Source organism: Accipiter gentilis, chromosome 10, assembly GCF_929443795.1.
Source record: "Accipiter gentilis chromosome 10, bAccGen1.1, whole genome shotgun sequence".
In the NCBI taxonomy this organism is placed as follows: Eukaryota; Metazoa; Chordata; class Aves; order Accipitriformes; family Accipitridae; genus Astur; species Astur gentilis.
Window position 1 is genome coordinate 6,597,424 of NC_064889.1, and position 16,289 is coordinate 6,613,712.

The 16,289-nt window shown below is 35.5% G+C and overlaps 1 protein-coding gene across 6 annotated transcripts in view; it reads left to right on the top strand.

The window, feature by feature from the left end:
- VPS13C (vacuolar protein sorting 13 homolog C) overlaps positions 1 to 16,289 on the top strand; it is a 104,576-nt gene that overhangs the window by 43,177 nt on the left and 45,110 nt on the right. For all 6 annotated transcript variants that reach the window (XM_049811843.1, XM_049811841.1, XM_049811842.1 and 3 more), the window contains 17 exons: positions 112 to 279; positions 1,070 to 1,374; positions 1,688 to 1,835; positions 2,699 to 2,807; positions 3,253 to 3,386; positions 5,375 to 5,531; positions 6,279 to 6,358; positions 7,200 to 7,259; positions 8,433 to 8,598; positions 9,621 to 9,737; positions 10,283 to 10,386; positions 10,839 to 11,006; positions 11,436 to 11,740; positions 12,132 to 12,276; positions 13,428 to 13,584; positions 14,443 to 14,573; positions 15,630 to 15,799. In XM_049811843.1, the coding sequence (XP_049667800.1) occupies positions 112 to 279; positions 1,070 to 1,374; positions 1,688 to 1,835; positions 2,699 to 2,807; positions 3,253 to 3,386; positions 5,375 to 5,531; positions 6,279 to 6,358; positions 7,200 to 7,259; positions 8,433 to 8,598; positions 9,621 to 9,737; positions 10,283 to 10,386; positions 10,839 to 11,006; positions 11,436 to 11,740; positions 12,132 to 12,276; positions 13,428 to 13,584; positions 14,443 to 14,573; positions 15,630 to 15,799 (2,624 nt within the window). The remainder of the gene's footprint in view (positions 1 to 111; positions 280 to 1,069; positions 1,375 to 1,687; positions 1,836 to 2,698; positions 2,808 to 3,252; positions 3,387 to 5,374; positions 5,532 to 6,278; positions 6,359 to 7,199; positions 7,260 to 8,432; positions 8,599 to 9,620; positions 9,738 to 10,282; positions 10,387 to 10,838; positions 11,007 to 11,435; positions 11,741 to 12,131; positions 12,277 to 13,427; positions 13,585 to 14,442; positions 14,574 to 15,629; positions 15,800 to 16,289) is intronic.

A 16,289-nucleotide genomic window follows, 5' to 3' on the forward strand; every position in this document is an offset into this window, starting at 1 on the left:
AAATCTTAACTTGTACATCTGATAGGCTGATGATATATTTAGTTTTTCTTTTTGTTAAGTACCTTTTTAGAAGCTGCTCATGTCTGGTAGGTACTGTTTCTCTCTTTCTAGGCTGTGTCTATAGTAGGAGATGAAGTTTTCAGTTTCAATCTGACATTAGATCCATATGCTACGGAGGGAGAAGCCTACACTGACATGTCAAAAGTGGATGGTACTGTATCTTTGAAAGTAGGCTGTATTCAAATAATATACCTTCACAAATTTCTCATGTCTCTTCTGGTAAGTCTTGTTTTCCTTTGTATGTTTCTGCTCCATTCTCAAATTAGTCTTCCTTGTTTGTGTCCTCAGTACAAGTGGTAACTTAAATTTCTGAAAGAGAAAGGATAGGCTTAATTTTTCATGTGTGCTATTAAAAGCTTTGATAAGTAAGCTTTAACTGGTTTGAATTTCAAAAAACTAACACAGTGCAAGTGGGTCACTTCCCACCCTCTGCTTTGGAAATAGAGAAAAGCTTAGTGTTACTAAGGTATTTTGGGGGTTTTGTGTTTGCTGCCTTTTCCACCCTGGCAAAAACCTGAGTTCACTGCAAACATCTGAGTTAACATTAGAGGCAGAATTTTCTGCAAGGTTAGATGCTATGAGGACTGCAAATTAATCAATGTAAATATTTGTACCGTCATCAAGTACTCTAATGGGGGCTTTTTCAACAAAGCACTAGTGGGCTTTCTGTCATTCAGTACTGGCTTTAATAGGAATTAATATTCACTGGGGGCAAAGAAGGGCTCTAAAAATAATATGTGTCCCCAAAAGCTAATGAGGTAAAGGAATCTTGTAGCTAATGAAGGACGAAAAAGTAGAGATGAGTTTAAAATGAGTGGATTGTACTGGTCAGTACGTTTTTGACCCTTTATTAGAGGTCATGATAGAAGGCACTCAGTTGTCTTTCCCCAGGGAAAATCTAACACAGTAGGCAGCATAATTAGTGGTTGATGTTGTAAAATAAGAGAGTAATTCAGATTAAAAAACTGTTTACAGACATCTCTCCTTTCTTTTCAACCACTTATTCTAGACCTTCCTGAACAACTTTCAAACAGCTAAGGAGGCACTGAGTGCTGCTACAGTCCAAGCTGCAGAAAAGGCTGCTACCAGTGTAAAAGACCTGGCTCAAAGGAGTTTTCGACTTGCAATGGACATTCACTTGAAAGCACCAGTTATAGTCATTCCTCAGTCCTCAGTTTCCCCCAATGCTATAGTAGTAGATCTTGGCTTGATTAAGGTTCAGAACCAGTTTAGCTTGGTGTCTTCAGAAGGCAGTTTGCTCCCTCCAGTCATTGACAAAATGGACGTGCAGCTGACAAAGCTGAAACTGTCTAGGTAAAGTGCACTTTACTAAGTAATGCCTGAACTAATTGGTAATAATAATACTCTATAGGGTATTAATCTACTTGCTTAGAAACCATGGTTAGTGACTGTGTCAAATATTTGGTGTTAAAATAATAACCTGTTATCTTATGGGCAAATAAATCAGTAGTAAAATAAGATACTGTTCATCTCAGGAAGCCATTTAAACCTAAAGAGATATTATATTACATTTGAGATTTTAAGATGTTATTTAGAAAATGTAACGTATGACTTAACTTCTAACTTCCCCACCATGTGTTTTGGTTTTTTTTCTGTTTGTTTTAAGGACCAGTATGGAGACAGGTTTGTCACATCCAGACATTCAGATACTTCACCCTATTAATTTAAGCCTGTCAGTGAAACGAAATCTGTCTGCAGCTTGGTTTCACAAATTACCGGTGTTGGAGATCACGGGGTATCTGGATACAATGAATGTAAGTCTTATGAAAAGAAGGTGATGAGAGGCTTGTGATAACAGTTAATGTAAGACTAACCTTTATGTTATTTCTTGACACAAGGGTGCAGCAAGCTGCAAATTTTTAGTAGTTGTGGACTGACTTTCGGGGATGTCAACAGGGTTTAAACTACCTGTGTGAATGTCGAGGTTTGAAAGTGTCATATACAACACCTGAACTGCTGTGTACATTTATTAAACTGAGAGAAAGAAGAGAGAAAACTGAAAGGATGTCAGGGAGTCTTGTTTAATCCCTGCCACAAGGCAGGACCAGCTTAAATCAAATGTTTTTGTGACCCGTTCTCTGAGCAAGTCTTTTTTTAGGTGTGTTCTGTGGTTTTTTTTTTGGGGGGGGGGTGGTGGTGGTGGTGTTTTTTTTTAAATGGAATCTTCTTGAGAGGAATTTATGCAAATATTTTGCCTTAGTGACTCCAGCTTCATAACTTCCTACCTCCCTTGAATGACCTCACGATAGTTGTTTTTTGTGGCAATTTATATACTGTGAAAGAAAATACCAGGTACATCTTGGGTGAAACTGGAATTAAAATATCATGAAGTAGTATGTCATCTACAGGAAAGTATTAAAAGCACAGATACGTTATATAAGGGCTGAAATATATATTGATACAACTTTAGAAGTCATAATCTTCTTTAATCTCCCAATCCTTTAACAGTAAGCAGTTAAAAGAATTTTCATTTTGTTATTCAAGGGATGATGCTGCTGACAAAATACCTGTAAATAAGCGCTCTTCTTGCCAGGAAACATTGTTCTGCTTTGCTAGCTAGTGGTAAGTTTAAAGAACAGTGTGTTTTTCCTGAGAACTGTGATCTGCGATTTTGTAGGTTGTGTTAAGTCAAGAGGATTTGAATGTCTTCCTCAAAGTATTGACGGAAAACCTTGGTGAAGCAGAAGACAAACTCACTCATGCAAAATCAGTACTGCAAAAGGAAGGTCAGAGATGGAATTTATTTGTCATGAATATTAAGTGTGTTAGCTTTTAGGAAAAATGAAAAGCATTTATTATCTGGAAAGCAAGCTTAGAACTGAGAGTATGATGTGTAAGTGATAAACTCTTCTCTTTCTAATTTTGCGAGGACAGTGTTCATACTTTAATACTTAAAAAAAGTGGAAACATTACAAGACAAAATTTGGTAATTGTGTTAGCTAAATTGTCATGGAACTAGCAAGATATTGAGATGTCAGAGTTGTCTTGTTGCCAGAACATGTTTCTATTTCCTTTGCCTGCTCTGAATTCAAAGGCTGTGCTTGTGGAAATGTTGCTAGCTTATTTTAGATGAACATAAGCCATCTAAATGAATAAAAGAATTGGATATGTTTCTTGAGCTAAACAAATAGTGGCAACTTCAGAAGTTAACCAATTCAATGAATGCTTCAGGTAAAACCAAAGAAATGGAGAAATTGGTTTTGATGCAGGATAAGAGTGTTCCAGAAGGAATGTTGTCTGAAAAGAGAAAAAGAACATTAAATGAAGATGTAATCAATATGCTACTTAATTTTGAAATCAAAGAGGTATGTATTCATCTGTAACATTTATTGTTACTGAATCCAGTACTCAAGTCTGTTTCTTAGAAGTAGTGGGCCATTTTAACTGTTTAAAGAAGATGGTACATACCAACAGAAAGAAAACAAACAAAAAAACCTCCGCAGAACTCATTCTTCAGCTGTTTCTTTAGCTGTTTTCTTTTGTCTATATTATGTGAGAATGTATTTATAGAATATTTAATATACACAATATATCTAACAGGGAAAACATGACTTCTTTTAGATATTCTGCACTCACCTAGCCTTAATCCTTCATAATGCTGCATATGATTCTCCTGATAACAAACCACCTGAAATAGTTAAGCTAGAACTGTTTTTTTTGCCTTAGATACTACATCTGAAGGTTAGGTTCTAGGTGAAGTACTGGGAACACGCACAAGCAATCAGTTAACAAAGATACCTATGCATAAGAAATTTTCCAAGCCTGTTTTTTCTCTGAAGATGTCTGTGATACTTAAGTGTGACGAGCTCAGCATGGCCCTTAATTTTTTCAAGAGTCAGACCAAATGGCTTGGGTATGCATGTTATTTTAAGTAACTATGTGGTTTGTTGTTTGTTGTTGGATTTTTGGGTTTTGTTTTTTGTGCATGTGTAATTTTTGTCCAATGCAAAATCTGGGTTCCTATTTTTTTAGCCAGGAAAAAAATGCCTTCAAACCCAAAACTATTCTATTGCCAAGTGAGAGTAGCGTTCAAAGACTAGAGAATTTCTCCTATTTCCAGCCACCAGGGAAACATATTCTGTGTGAGTGATATGAAATCATATAAGAAAACTTAGTTTTAAGGGCATTAGAAATATTTGTCCCACAGCTGAAGCGTAGACAGGTAGCAAGCTGATACCATCCCAGCTTTGGGGTTTTCTCACTTTTTTGCAGAATTACAGTTGCAATTGGCTGATGAGGTGCCTGTTAATAAACAGCATGTAGTTATCCAAGGCATATCCCTAGTACCTTTGACAGTTTCTAACTTTCAGATTTGCTGTCTTGGCTGTGAAGAATTTTTTTTTGTGGTAGGACTGAGCCTGTAGTGCTCCATGTTGTCTTATTTAATATATCTGATGAACAGTTCTGTCTTGTTTAATACAGTTTTACACAAGCTTCACCTGAAAATTTTTACTAAGGTAGTGTCCACATTGTCTGTGGACTGTATATGTTGGGTGCTTAATGACAAAATGCTAATTTGTTAGTGCACAAAGACTATGCTACATAATGATGCAGACAAAGTATTGACAAACTTGAATTCTTTAAATTCTTTGTGTGGTAAATTGTTAGGTTGAGGCACTATTTTTAGTTCACAAGAATGGAAGATAATTGCCTCATGAAATAATTACATTGAAATTAACATTGTTCATTATTAACTATATCTAGTTCTATTTTCAGCTGCATTTAGAAACACAAGTCTTTTCTCATTTTCAACATTCAAATTAGTGTAATGCTTAAAATCTTCTGTAAATGAAGAATTGTAATGTTGAAGTATTTGTGTCCTTAATTATTATTTGCATAACATCAGATATTCAAAGATCGATACATGTTGCTATCTGTTATCTACTGCCCTTCTTTCCAAACCAGTATGATCTGTAGTAACTGTCTTTTCCATATTCAAACACTGTAGCACTGTGTAGTGTCTGATTATAAAACTGAAGTATAGCTTGACAAGGTAAAGATATATTGCTAGGTCAACAAAGTTGAATTCTAGACAAGTTAATAGACTTGGTATTTTTGCTTTTTGTTGATGGTGTTAAGAAGTGATTGGTTGCTTGGCCAAGAGGAACAGAGTGTGGGGGGAAAATCTTTAACAAACTGGTGTTGTAGGTTTTCTTTGCGAGAAGGCAAAATGTCTAGATTAATATAGCTTCTGAAGCTTAGCTGAGGAGATAATGCCCAGTTATAACTGCATGCTATAATGTCTGGACAGCTTTACTGAAATAGTGAACTTATTTCCCTTTCCATATTCAAGGTTGTAATAACCTTGATGAAGCAAGTTCAGAAGGAGAGATATCCATTACATATTCTAACCGTGCTACAGCTTGGAACTGAAACCAAAATTAGAAATCATGTATTAACTGCAGCAGCATATCTGAAAAAAATTATGATGACATGCATTGAAATAAATGGTAAGTCTTCTAGAAAACTAGTATGCAGTCATTATAGTGTGTGCAATCAGCTTTTGTAGACACAGGATAGCATGGTCAAGAATAACAATAATTACTGGCGGGGGGGGGGGGGGGAGAAAGGGCAGGAGGTTACATGCTAAATTCACTTAATGATGCTGTCCTGTGTAATTTAGATTCAATTGATCTGTTTTACCTGATACCAAGTTCTACTCCTGTTGGTAGGGTTAGCTTGAGTTCATTTGAGTTAGTTGGCTGCTTTGAGTGGGAATGGTCATTCCTGAGAAGTATTTTATCTATTCAGAGTGTTTTGATGAGCTTCTGAATCTGTGCTTTATGACCAGTTCTGGCAGCAATGGAAATACAGCATGCTTCCTTGATTGGTCACATAACAATTCAAAGTGATACTGAAGTAATAACTGAAACGGCCGTGTATTCAAAATAGAAAACTATGGTTTTGAATATAAACCCACAAAGATAGGAAGGCAAATAGATTTCCAATTTTGAATCTGCTTTCAGGACCAAGATAAGTTAATTTTGATTAGTTTAATTAAAAAAAAAGCAAATACAGCATTTTACAAGTTAATGCTTAATCTGCAGCTTCTCAGTGAAAAGAGATGTTTACCTTCGCTATTTCAGCAAGAATAGTATATAATTAGTATATAATCAAGAATTAGCATGGAGGCATTCCATAGGTGGAGTAAAGCTTGTGAGTGGAAATACTTTACAGTTTTATTTCTTTATTTGCAGACTCAAAAGGAGATCCTCTTTGCATTATTAATTCTTCGAGTGAGACAGATGAACATCTTCTGAAAATGGAATATGTTAAGGTTTCAGTACCTTTTAACTAAGATTTTTGGGGAGTAAAATAAGGTTTCCATACTTAGCCTGTGTTAGATTTTTTTTTTTTGCTTGTTTTTAAAACCTGTAGGATTTGTGTCTAAAACTTATCTAGGTCTTTTCCCAAATACCGATTTTTCAACTTACAATTTCATTTCACTCTTCACTGCTTCCATATAGTGCTTACTTCATAAGTCAACACAATTACTGAAATTACTGGTGAAGCCAAATGTTTCTTCTCTGTGAACAATACAGATTACTACTTTTGTGAAACTTGATAGGTGAGATAGTCTTTGCCTACGTAAGTGATAGGTGGCTCTCTACAGGTGGTAAAACTAGCATTGGGGTGATATGTTGGTAGCTAGTTATTGAGCTTTTATTTAAAAAAAAAAAAGTGCCATTCAGTAACTGCAAGAATACTTGGGTATCTGATAGGTTGTAGAACCAGTGGGCTACTCATACTCTTATCTATAATGATGTAATTTTTATAGAGAAAACCAAGTTAATTTGTTCTGACATAGTACTAAGCATAAATTGATCCAGTTTAAATAGATCCTACCTAAGAGAAAATTTTGTAACCAGCCAGTTGAACTTTAACAAAATATGTGCTATAAAATGTCACTGAGCAGAGCATTGCGAGTACCCCTTGATCGTTGTTGCTGGTTGCCTTGATCATGTGCTTCATTTAGAGAACTTGTTTCTTCAGGCTTCATCACTTTTGTTTGTTTTCTTTTGTAATGGGAATAATCCTTGTGTGTGTGATAAATTCAGTTGTTTCAGTTAACTCAACAGAGACTGACTGTGTGCTTGGGCTTTTTTTTCTTCCTTTAGGCTGATGCTGATGGACCAGATTTTGTTACTACTTATAGAAGCACCAAGCAAAACATCAATGTAAGTACTGGATGTATTTAATATTTTTTTAAAGCTTCTCAAATAGTAACAGCTGTGTAAACTTGCTGGTTGCCCATTTTTTCTCCTCTCATTGAAGAGGGGGAAAAAAACCCCCCAAGACCAACCCAAACCCCTGACTCTCTCTTCATTATAGCTTGCTGCTTTATATTTAACTACTTCAAAGAGAAATCCAGGAGGAAAAAAGATGATTTTTTTTATTTTTACAGAAGTATTTAGTGTATGAAATTTTTTACTTAAGAGCTGTGCATTTTTAGCTAGTTAAAATTTAGAAGGACATATTTCTAAGTGAGGCCTGTAGGATGTGTTTTATTTCTGGAGTGATACACTTAGCAGCATGTGAAATGAAGGCCTTGTGTTTCAGAGCTTGAAAGTTCGTGACTGTGGAGTTGAGATGTGAGGTGAAATGTCAGACAAGCATTCTCAGAGGTCTTGTGTTCAATCCTTTTTTTTACTTTTCCTGAAAGCAACTATTCATGTGTAGTTTCCTATGGCTTCAGTGACTTCTGAAGTAAGCAGGTCATTTTGCTTTTAAAATGTTTCCCTTAAAGTAGTAGTGGTGGGTGGAGCTTGCTTCTTGACAGCCATATGTGGAATTTGAAGTGGCTGGACTACTTTACAGTCAAGAAATCTGACATCCCTTAATATATCAGTAAAACCAGCATTTACCAAGAGTTGCTTTGGGCTAGGAAAAGTCAGCTAGCTGATGCTAGGTTTTACTAAGTAATATTGGTTTGAGTAGTGTCATGTACTTTCTGTTCTGATTGCAAATTTTGAATCTTCTTGTTTTGTTGTATCATACCTACTAGAATACCACTCGCTATACATGGTTATGAAGATGTCAGCCAAAGTGCTTAATAGTCCCCAGTGAAATGCAGGAGTCTTAACAGAGCTTACTGAAAAAGCATAACCACGTGAAGCATCAATTTTTAGATTGGCATAGTTCCTCTGTAGCTGTTTTAAGCTTCCCATCCATAGCTCCCTCATCTGTTCTGGAGCTTGTGTGGTGTTAAGTTGAAGGAGATAGAAGGGTGAGATACTTGTGAAATTGAGCAAGACACTTTTTTCTCAGTGCAATGACAGTAACTCTGAGTTGTTATGCAGTAGACTGCTACTAAATAACAATGTTACTTTGTCTCCTTGCCCCCATTTTAGGTCATCTTTTCATGTTTGGATATAGTACTTCACACAGAGGCTTTGTTTTCCATCATGAGTTTTCTCACATTCAGTGTTCCATCAGGTGGTCTTCCCAGTACTGGTAAAGCATCAGACTACAAGCCTCAAATGAAAGAACAAGAAAAAGGAAGTACTCTTAGACCAGGTAATGCGGTATTAGAAAGGCCATGCTTTTGTTGCTTAACAGCATCTAGCCTTTGGTTTCAAAGGATACCATTTCAGGTGGCAGCATTGCAGTCTATTTGGTGGAAAAACAAGGCATGCACAACTGTACATGGGGAGTAAATAATCTCATTTTAAAAAAAAGCCAGATATTTTTGCTGTTGCTTAATTTTACAAGTTCTTCTTACTCAATGTAACTTTTTCCTAGGTAGTGGTCTGACTTTTATAATCAAAGTCAAATAAATGATGCTGCAGTGAACAGTACCAAAGCCTTTCCGAAGCGTCAGTGTCACAACTTTTTTTCTTTTCAATCTGAAGGCTCTAAAGAGTGCTTACATAGCAGAAAACAGACATTCTTGAGCCCTGGGGAAGCAAAAAGAAGTTCTGAATTTGAGGGTGTTGTGCTTATTTTTAAAAAAGGTATCTGTAACCTTGAAATAGTAGGAAGTTTTTATATGGAAGCTCCTTAATGTTTAGTCAGGTCCTGTGTGGCTGATGTGTGTGTTTGTAGTGTTTGGGAAATTCAAGGTTTTCTAAACCTAAATCTCTTGGGATTGAGTTTACTGTGACTGGCTGTTACATTTTTGTGTTCTGCAAGCACCTTCAGTTTTGCTGCAGAAACATTTTTCACCTAATATGCCTAAATTGGCCTTGCTACTTTATACAAAAAGGAACATTTCTCATGTAAGACAGTGTTTCAAATAATGGAATGTACACTGTATGCAGCATACCATTGCGTGAAAACTAGATATTAATGAGGAGAAAAAACCCATAATCTTGATTGTTGTTTTCCTGTATTAGTTAGTGACTGTTCTTGTGCAAGAAGACTGTGTTAATTAAAGACTTATTTCATGTCTTGACTGAAAATTAGCAGTATCTTTTAGGGAATAACTGCAGGTTGCTTTTGGAATAGTTCATATATGTATAAAATGAATAATCTAACATTTATTTTAAAAAATTGACTTATAGTGAAGTTCTTGTATGTCTCTTGTTTTTCCTATCCAGTGTCTAGTAATGCAGTCCATGATGATACCTGTGAATTAAAACTCACTGCAAAGCTAAATGCATTCAGAATTACAGTGTGTGATCAGACCTGTAGAATTGCAGACATTAGAATACAAGGTAAAGGGTTTTTATTTAAATATTAGATTAGCTGGTTGTAGCAAGAAATACATTATTCCCCTCCTTCATTCACTTCTGAAAGGCTAGTGTGTGCACTGTAGATGCCTCTGTAACATATCTTTGAATACATTTTGATTGTATGATATGATTGCAGTAAAGTATTTTAATAGTGAAAATGCCTGCAAGGGAAGAAAATGTTTGACTCGGAAAAAGAAGGCAATTAATTTCTAAGTGGAGTAAAATGAAAAGAAATGAAGGCCCTATATTATAAATAACACAAGCTTCCATTTTTTAATAGCTAGATTCTAGATAGTGTTGGGAATTTTTACTCTAGTCTTAGAGTCAATTTATGTTGGCAAATTTGTCATGTGTAGTAAGGTCATGTGTCTTGGGCTTAGCATTGGTTCTTACATAGTACAATGCTGGATTTTAAGCTATTCTTATTCTTTATATTCAGTAATAAATAATGCTTCTTTTTTTAAAAGTGTTTACTTAACAAATGCACTTCAACAATTTGCTATCTTCTTCCTTTTGTCTCAAATCAGGAATGGATGCATCTGTAGCTATGAAACCTAAAAAGATTAAAGTGTTCTCCAGACTTGAGGACATTGTAATTACAAATGTTGATCCAAAAACAGTCCATAAAAAGGTGATGTGTTGTGCAGATTGTAAACAAACAAAAAGACCTAGTCCTTTAAGTTATTTAATGGCAGCACTGTAGTTGATTTGCTGTGTTGTATAATACTAAGTACAATGTAATGTACCAAATATTAAGCAAAATTTCATAGGTTAATTTCCTTTATCTCAGGGAAGCAAAACATGCTTTAATGTAATATTTAATTCTCTTTAATCATGTTTGCATTGACGTTTTTAATTCTGAGTAGCATGGGTTAAATATAAAATGGACTATAGATAACTGAGAAGAGACATACCATAAAATAGCTGATTCAATTTCCTTTTGTGCTTAGCATATGTATCAAGTATTGCTCATAAGTTCCAGATGATCTTTTTGTGGAAATGTTTCTTGTTTGATAACTTAAGCAATAATTCTATCACGGATTACTGCCTGGGAATATTAACTATATGGACTTAATTTTCTAGGCCGTCTCCATAATGGGAGATGAAGTGTTTAGATTTCACATGTCACTTTATCCAGATGCTACTGCAGGGGAAGCCTATGTTGATATGTCAAGGGTGGATGGTAAAATGTCTCTGAAAGTGGGCTGCATCCAAATAATTTACCTGCATAAATTCTTTATGTCTCTCTTGGTAAGACACTAGTTTTAGTTCTTTTCTTGACATCAAAAATTTTTTAATAAAATCAAATGTAATCAGCTTTTTCTGACCTATGCCTTGTGGTGAGCTGATCAACAAGCATATAGAAGTGCTTTGCTGAAGAAGTGTTACTTAAGTTGCACTGCTTTATGGAGGAATGACAAATAAGGAGAAGGATAACAAAACAAGTAATGAGTTGATAGCTTTAATATCTTAAAAATTAAATCGGTAAGCAGTGTCTTAGCTTGTGCATTATTTTAAGCTTTTTTTCTTTTGAAACTTCCATGGTTGAATTAGAAGTTTCATTTTTCTGCCACAGCTGTACTATTTTTTTTAAATTTACATTTTGCCTGAGGCTTACCTTTTTTTATAAGGCTTATTTGTTCTCATAGAACTCTTACTTTTTTCACTACCTATCAATAGAACTTCCTAAACAATTTCCAAACGGCACAAGAAGCTCTGACTGCAGTCACCGTCCAGGCAGCAGAAATGGCTGCTTCCAGTGTGAAAGACTTTGCTAAAAAGAGCTTCCGCCTCTTAATGGATGTCAACTTGAAAGCTCCTGTTATAGTTGTTCCTGAATCTTCAACTTCATATAATGCTTTGGTAGCTGATCTTGGCTTAATCAGAGTTCAGAATGAATTCAAGCTGGTGTCTTCAGATGAATCTTCTCTTCCTCCAGTCATTGACAACATGGATGTACAGCTAACTCATTTGAAATTATCAAGGTATACGTGGAGTTTTCTTTTGAGTTGTAAAGTGTTCTTTAAGAAAACGGGTCTATGTTCCGTATGCAGCATTGTTCTATCATTTAAAGATGATAGGTGATAAAAACATACTAAAACCAAACACACACCCAGTACCCCCCCAACAAAGTTTAGGAGTGCTTTTAGATAGGGGTACATGTCCACAATCTCTAAAACTTCTTGGAAGGAAAAGAATGATAGGGTAGCAACTGAGTTCATCTTAACTGCATACCTGGGCAGAAGTGCATGTAAGCACACATTATTATTAATTTAAAAATAAGTATACCTGTAGTTCTCTAGATTGGTATAATATTAATTATGATTATGCAACTACTGACTATATTTCCTCTGCTGCTTCCACTGTCTTTTGTAGGTGCATTATATCCACAGATTCTCAACCAGATTCTGAAATTCTGCATCCAGTGAGTTTGACTTTGCTGGTCCAGAGAAATTTAGCAGCAACTTGGTATCATAAAACCCCAACAATTGGTATCAAAGGAGACCTAAAACCAATGCAGGTAATGTCATGGCAAATCAGAGTTGCATCTAAAGTTATGTATATTCTCAGAATAGTACTTAGCCTCATTAAGGAGCTTGCAAACCTGTTGCAACTTATGTTTTTTACAGAACGTTAGAAGACTTCCAGCATGACTGTCCCGTTTATAGATCTGTTAGGGTTTTGATATTGTATAATGAATAATTTTGCTGTGGCTGCATACAAATGGAGTAAAATCTATTTTTATTTTCCTGGGGGTCTTTTGGAGCTATCCTTTGACTCAACAGCCAGTAACAGGTCATTGAGGTTATCTGTTGAGTTAGCATGTAAAATACAGATTTCAGATTTTAAATTGTGTAATCTGTAACATTCAGGTTGTTTGAGTGTTAAGTAGATTTATTAGAAATTAAAAGGATAGATGTGGATATCTAATATACAAGAATTCAAAATTATGGTTGATATCTTTGCAGAGGGAGGGCTTTACTTTCTCTTTTTCAGTATTAACCATATGGATTTAAGTGGCTAAAAACAGACTGGGGGGCCTTTTAGTTGTTCATAAACCCTGTTTCATTCCTGTATCAGTGCTGTGGTCAAATGTAACACTGGTGAAGCACAGAGGAATAAGATATTGAAGGAGTACCAGTAAAAAAAAAAAAAAAAAAAAAAAAAAATTTAAGGCTATGTATTATGGGCTAAGTGACTGCATTTTGTCACTTATTACTGCTTATTTTTTTCACAATCATGTTATATTATATATAATTGAATTCAGATTCATTAACTCCTTGAAGGCCTACTGAATGACAGTTGCTTTAGTGTATACAATCTAAATCTTGGCTTTAATGTTATCTGGTTATGTTTCTGGGTTACTGAATTGTTAAGAAGTGCTTATGATCATCAATTACTCATATTTCGAGCAGGTGAAGAGCCTTACAAGACTAGAAAGTCTGTATCACCGGGAGTGTTAGTTCTTGTTGTAACTCCTGTTCATAACAAGTAGCAAAAGATATTTTAGGAAAAATGGGCAAATTACTTAGGGCGTTTTGGCCAGGATCATTTTGACTAGACAGCTTGTTTATGGTGGAAGCAGCGTGTTTTTTCTTCTCACCTTTTGCATACTGTGTTGGAAAGAAATAGTGTCACAAAAAATGAAGTTGTGGGTTTATCACTTTACAGATAGCACTCAGTGAAGATGATCTAACTGTTGTCATGAAAATTTTACTTGAAAACCTTGGAGGGGCTTCTTCCCAGCCAAATACTGTGCAAGAGAACATTGAAGATACACAGATGCTTAAAAAGGGGAAAGTTCCAAATGAATCTGATTTCTGTGAGGGTATGTTCAATTCAAAAGCTGAGTATGTTTAGGCATAGGGCTATTTGCAAAGTCAAACATGATATTTATCTGATGCACTTAAATGTGTGTAAATAAATTCTTTTTTCTTAATTTGTTACATATGTATTGTGTATATGAAAAGTTATAAATAAGAACGTTTGCACATACATGAAGTGTGAGCTGTTGATGGTCAAAAACTTTTGTAGTGTGTTTTTTGCCATTCTTTTATAGGATGGTATTCTTCAGTCCTTACCAAGGACTCGTAAGAGTGGTTTAAAAAAAGAAAAAAGCCAAACCAACTACCCCAGAATGTTAATGCACAATTATAACAATTAGGGATATTACTAGTATTCAAATAGCGTGTTAATGTAAACAGTGTATGTCTGAGGTTGAAATATTGTTAACACTTTGTCAAAATCTTTTTTTCTCCAAAATGTAACATTCTCAATGTCAAAAAAATTACTGTTCAACCAATAGCTGAATTTGTTACACTATGAGAAGAAACTGGAAGGAAGAGTAGTACCAACTCTTTGAGCAGTCTTGGTACTTTCTGTAGTTCTTAATTAAAGTGAATGAAGGACTGCAGTAAATTAATGACAGCTTTTTTAAAGGTTCTTAAACCACTCTGTGCTAGGTAAATTTAGCATGCATTGAGTAGAACAAAGTGATACTGAGTAAATAAAAGTGCAAATTGTTCTGAGTAGTCTTCCAGGTTTAGAGCTTTTATTCTTTTTGTGACTTTCTGATCTTAATTTAAAAAAAAACCCCAAAACAACAAAAAACCAACCCAAACCCAGAAAACCACCCCCAAGCCCAAAGTTCTAAAGAAATGTAAAAATATTTTCTTTCCACTGACAGGCCCTCTTCTTGCTTTTGGACCAAAAAATGTTTCTACAGTTCAGTCTTCTGCAGAATGTTATACAACGCTTAAATTTGACTTTAATTTTGAGTCACTTTCAGTAACTCTCTACAACAGCGATATGAATCAGGTTTGTGACAAAGCTTTTACCATACAGATGGGGCAGGGAACTTGGGATTCTCACATGGACAGAACTCAGGATAGTAAAAGAGTTTCATCGGTTGTGTTAGTTTTGTAATGCTTGCCTTATGGAGCTTATGCAATTTATCCCAGAAACTTGAGGTTTATGGGCAGAGAACATCCTTAATTTGAAGGATGTAAATGCATTTCTAAAAATCACACTAAAAAAACATAATAAACCAACCAACCAAAACCACCCACCATTTGATTTGTTTATTCAAGCCTTGATTCCAGTTATACAAAATAAAAATGCAAATTTGAAAGGCAGGAATTGCTAGGCTAGATGATGCTAGTTCTATACACGGTGCCTATATAGTTAGTAAGCAGATCCAAGATGCACATGGCCCATACTTCGCTCCTACGTATCCCTGAGTGTGAGCAGTAATTAACATCATTCCTATGCTGAAAATGGAAGAGAAAGATGTGCAACATTGCTTTGTTTTTATGACTTAATATGCTTTGTCCAGATGTGAGGGCACTTGCTGTTGAAGTCTTGGTATATAATGAATATGTGGTAGCTTTGCATTTATAATAACTACAATGCAGGAATTTATGGTGCTTTTTGTATGAGGGGTGTATAATTTAAAGAAATTCTTGTGAAATGAGCATCACGAGGAAGAAACACACTCTAATGGGATTTTATTTTAATTTCTTCATATCCATTCTGCTTACTGCTAAGGTTCTGGTTGTAAATGAGTTAGCGTGATGGGAGCAGAGGGGTCCTCTGCTGGGAGCTTCAGAGTTCAGGTAGATTATCTTTTGGTCACGCATTCTGAACAACTGCAAGAAATGTGGTGAATAAACAACTTTACTACAACCCAACTGTGTTTTTTCTGTTTTCTCAGTGAGTTTCTTGGACCAATTTGTATGATTGGAGGACTGATGACAGCAACAGGCTAATCAGATCCTTCAGTTCATGAATCAAAATGCATGTAGCTAGCAGCAAGGGAAACATGCTTATTACTTTGTTCTGTGATAACTACTCCTGCTGTTTCTTGTTATGTAGAAGTCTCTGATTTCGCTGCATAGCGACAAATTATGCCTTGGTGAACTCCGACTGCATCTAATGGCATCATCAGGGAAGATGTTTTCAGATGGCTCAGTGGATATTAATGTTAAACTCAAGGCATGTACCCTGGATGATCTCAGAGAAGGAATTCAGAATGTGACTGCAAGGTAAGTTTGAGTGCATCAGAAATTAAAAACCTCCATGCAACTTGTGAGGAAGACTGTTTCCTTATTCTATACTTTGTTTCACGCGGGATTGATAAAACTTAGTAGGGCTGTCAGTTGTTGCCTGTCAGACTGCGCACTAAAGCAATGAATGATTTAATTTTAATAATGGTAAGCAAGTTTCTTCTTTTATATGTTGATTTCCCAGGCTCTGCAAAAATCTGGGAGGCTTGAGTATTACAGTAAACTGTGTAGAACAGCTGAGCAGAGAACAACCAGCCTCAGCTAGAGAGTTCTATCCACTGAAACTTTAGTCTGATAGTTACACGCCACATATGTAGTTCCAAAACTGTAGCACACCAACTTTAAATTGAAATTACTCTTCTGTTAGAGAAGTCTATACCCTCTCATTTCAGGAGGAAACACTGATTGCTTATGTTGTAATTCTTATAAATAAGTGGCATGGGGAGAAAAAAAGGCACTGTTTACGCAA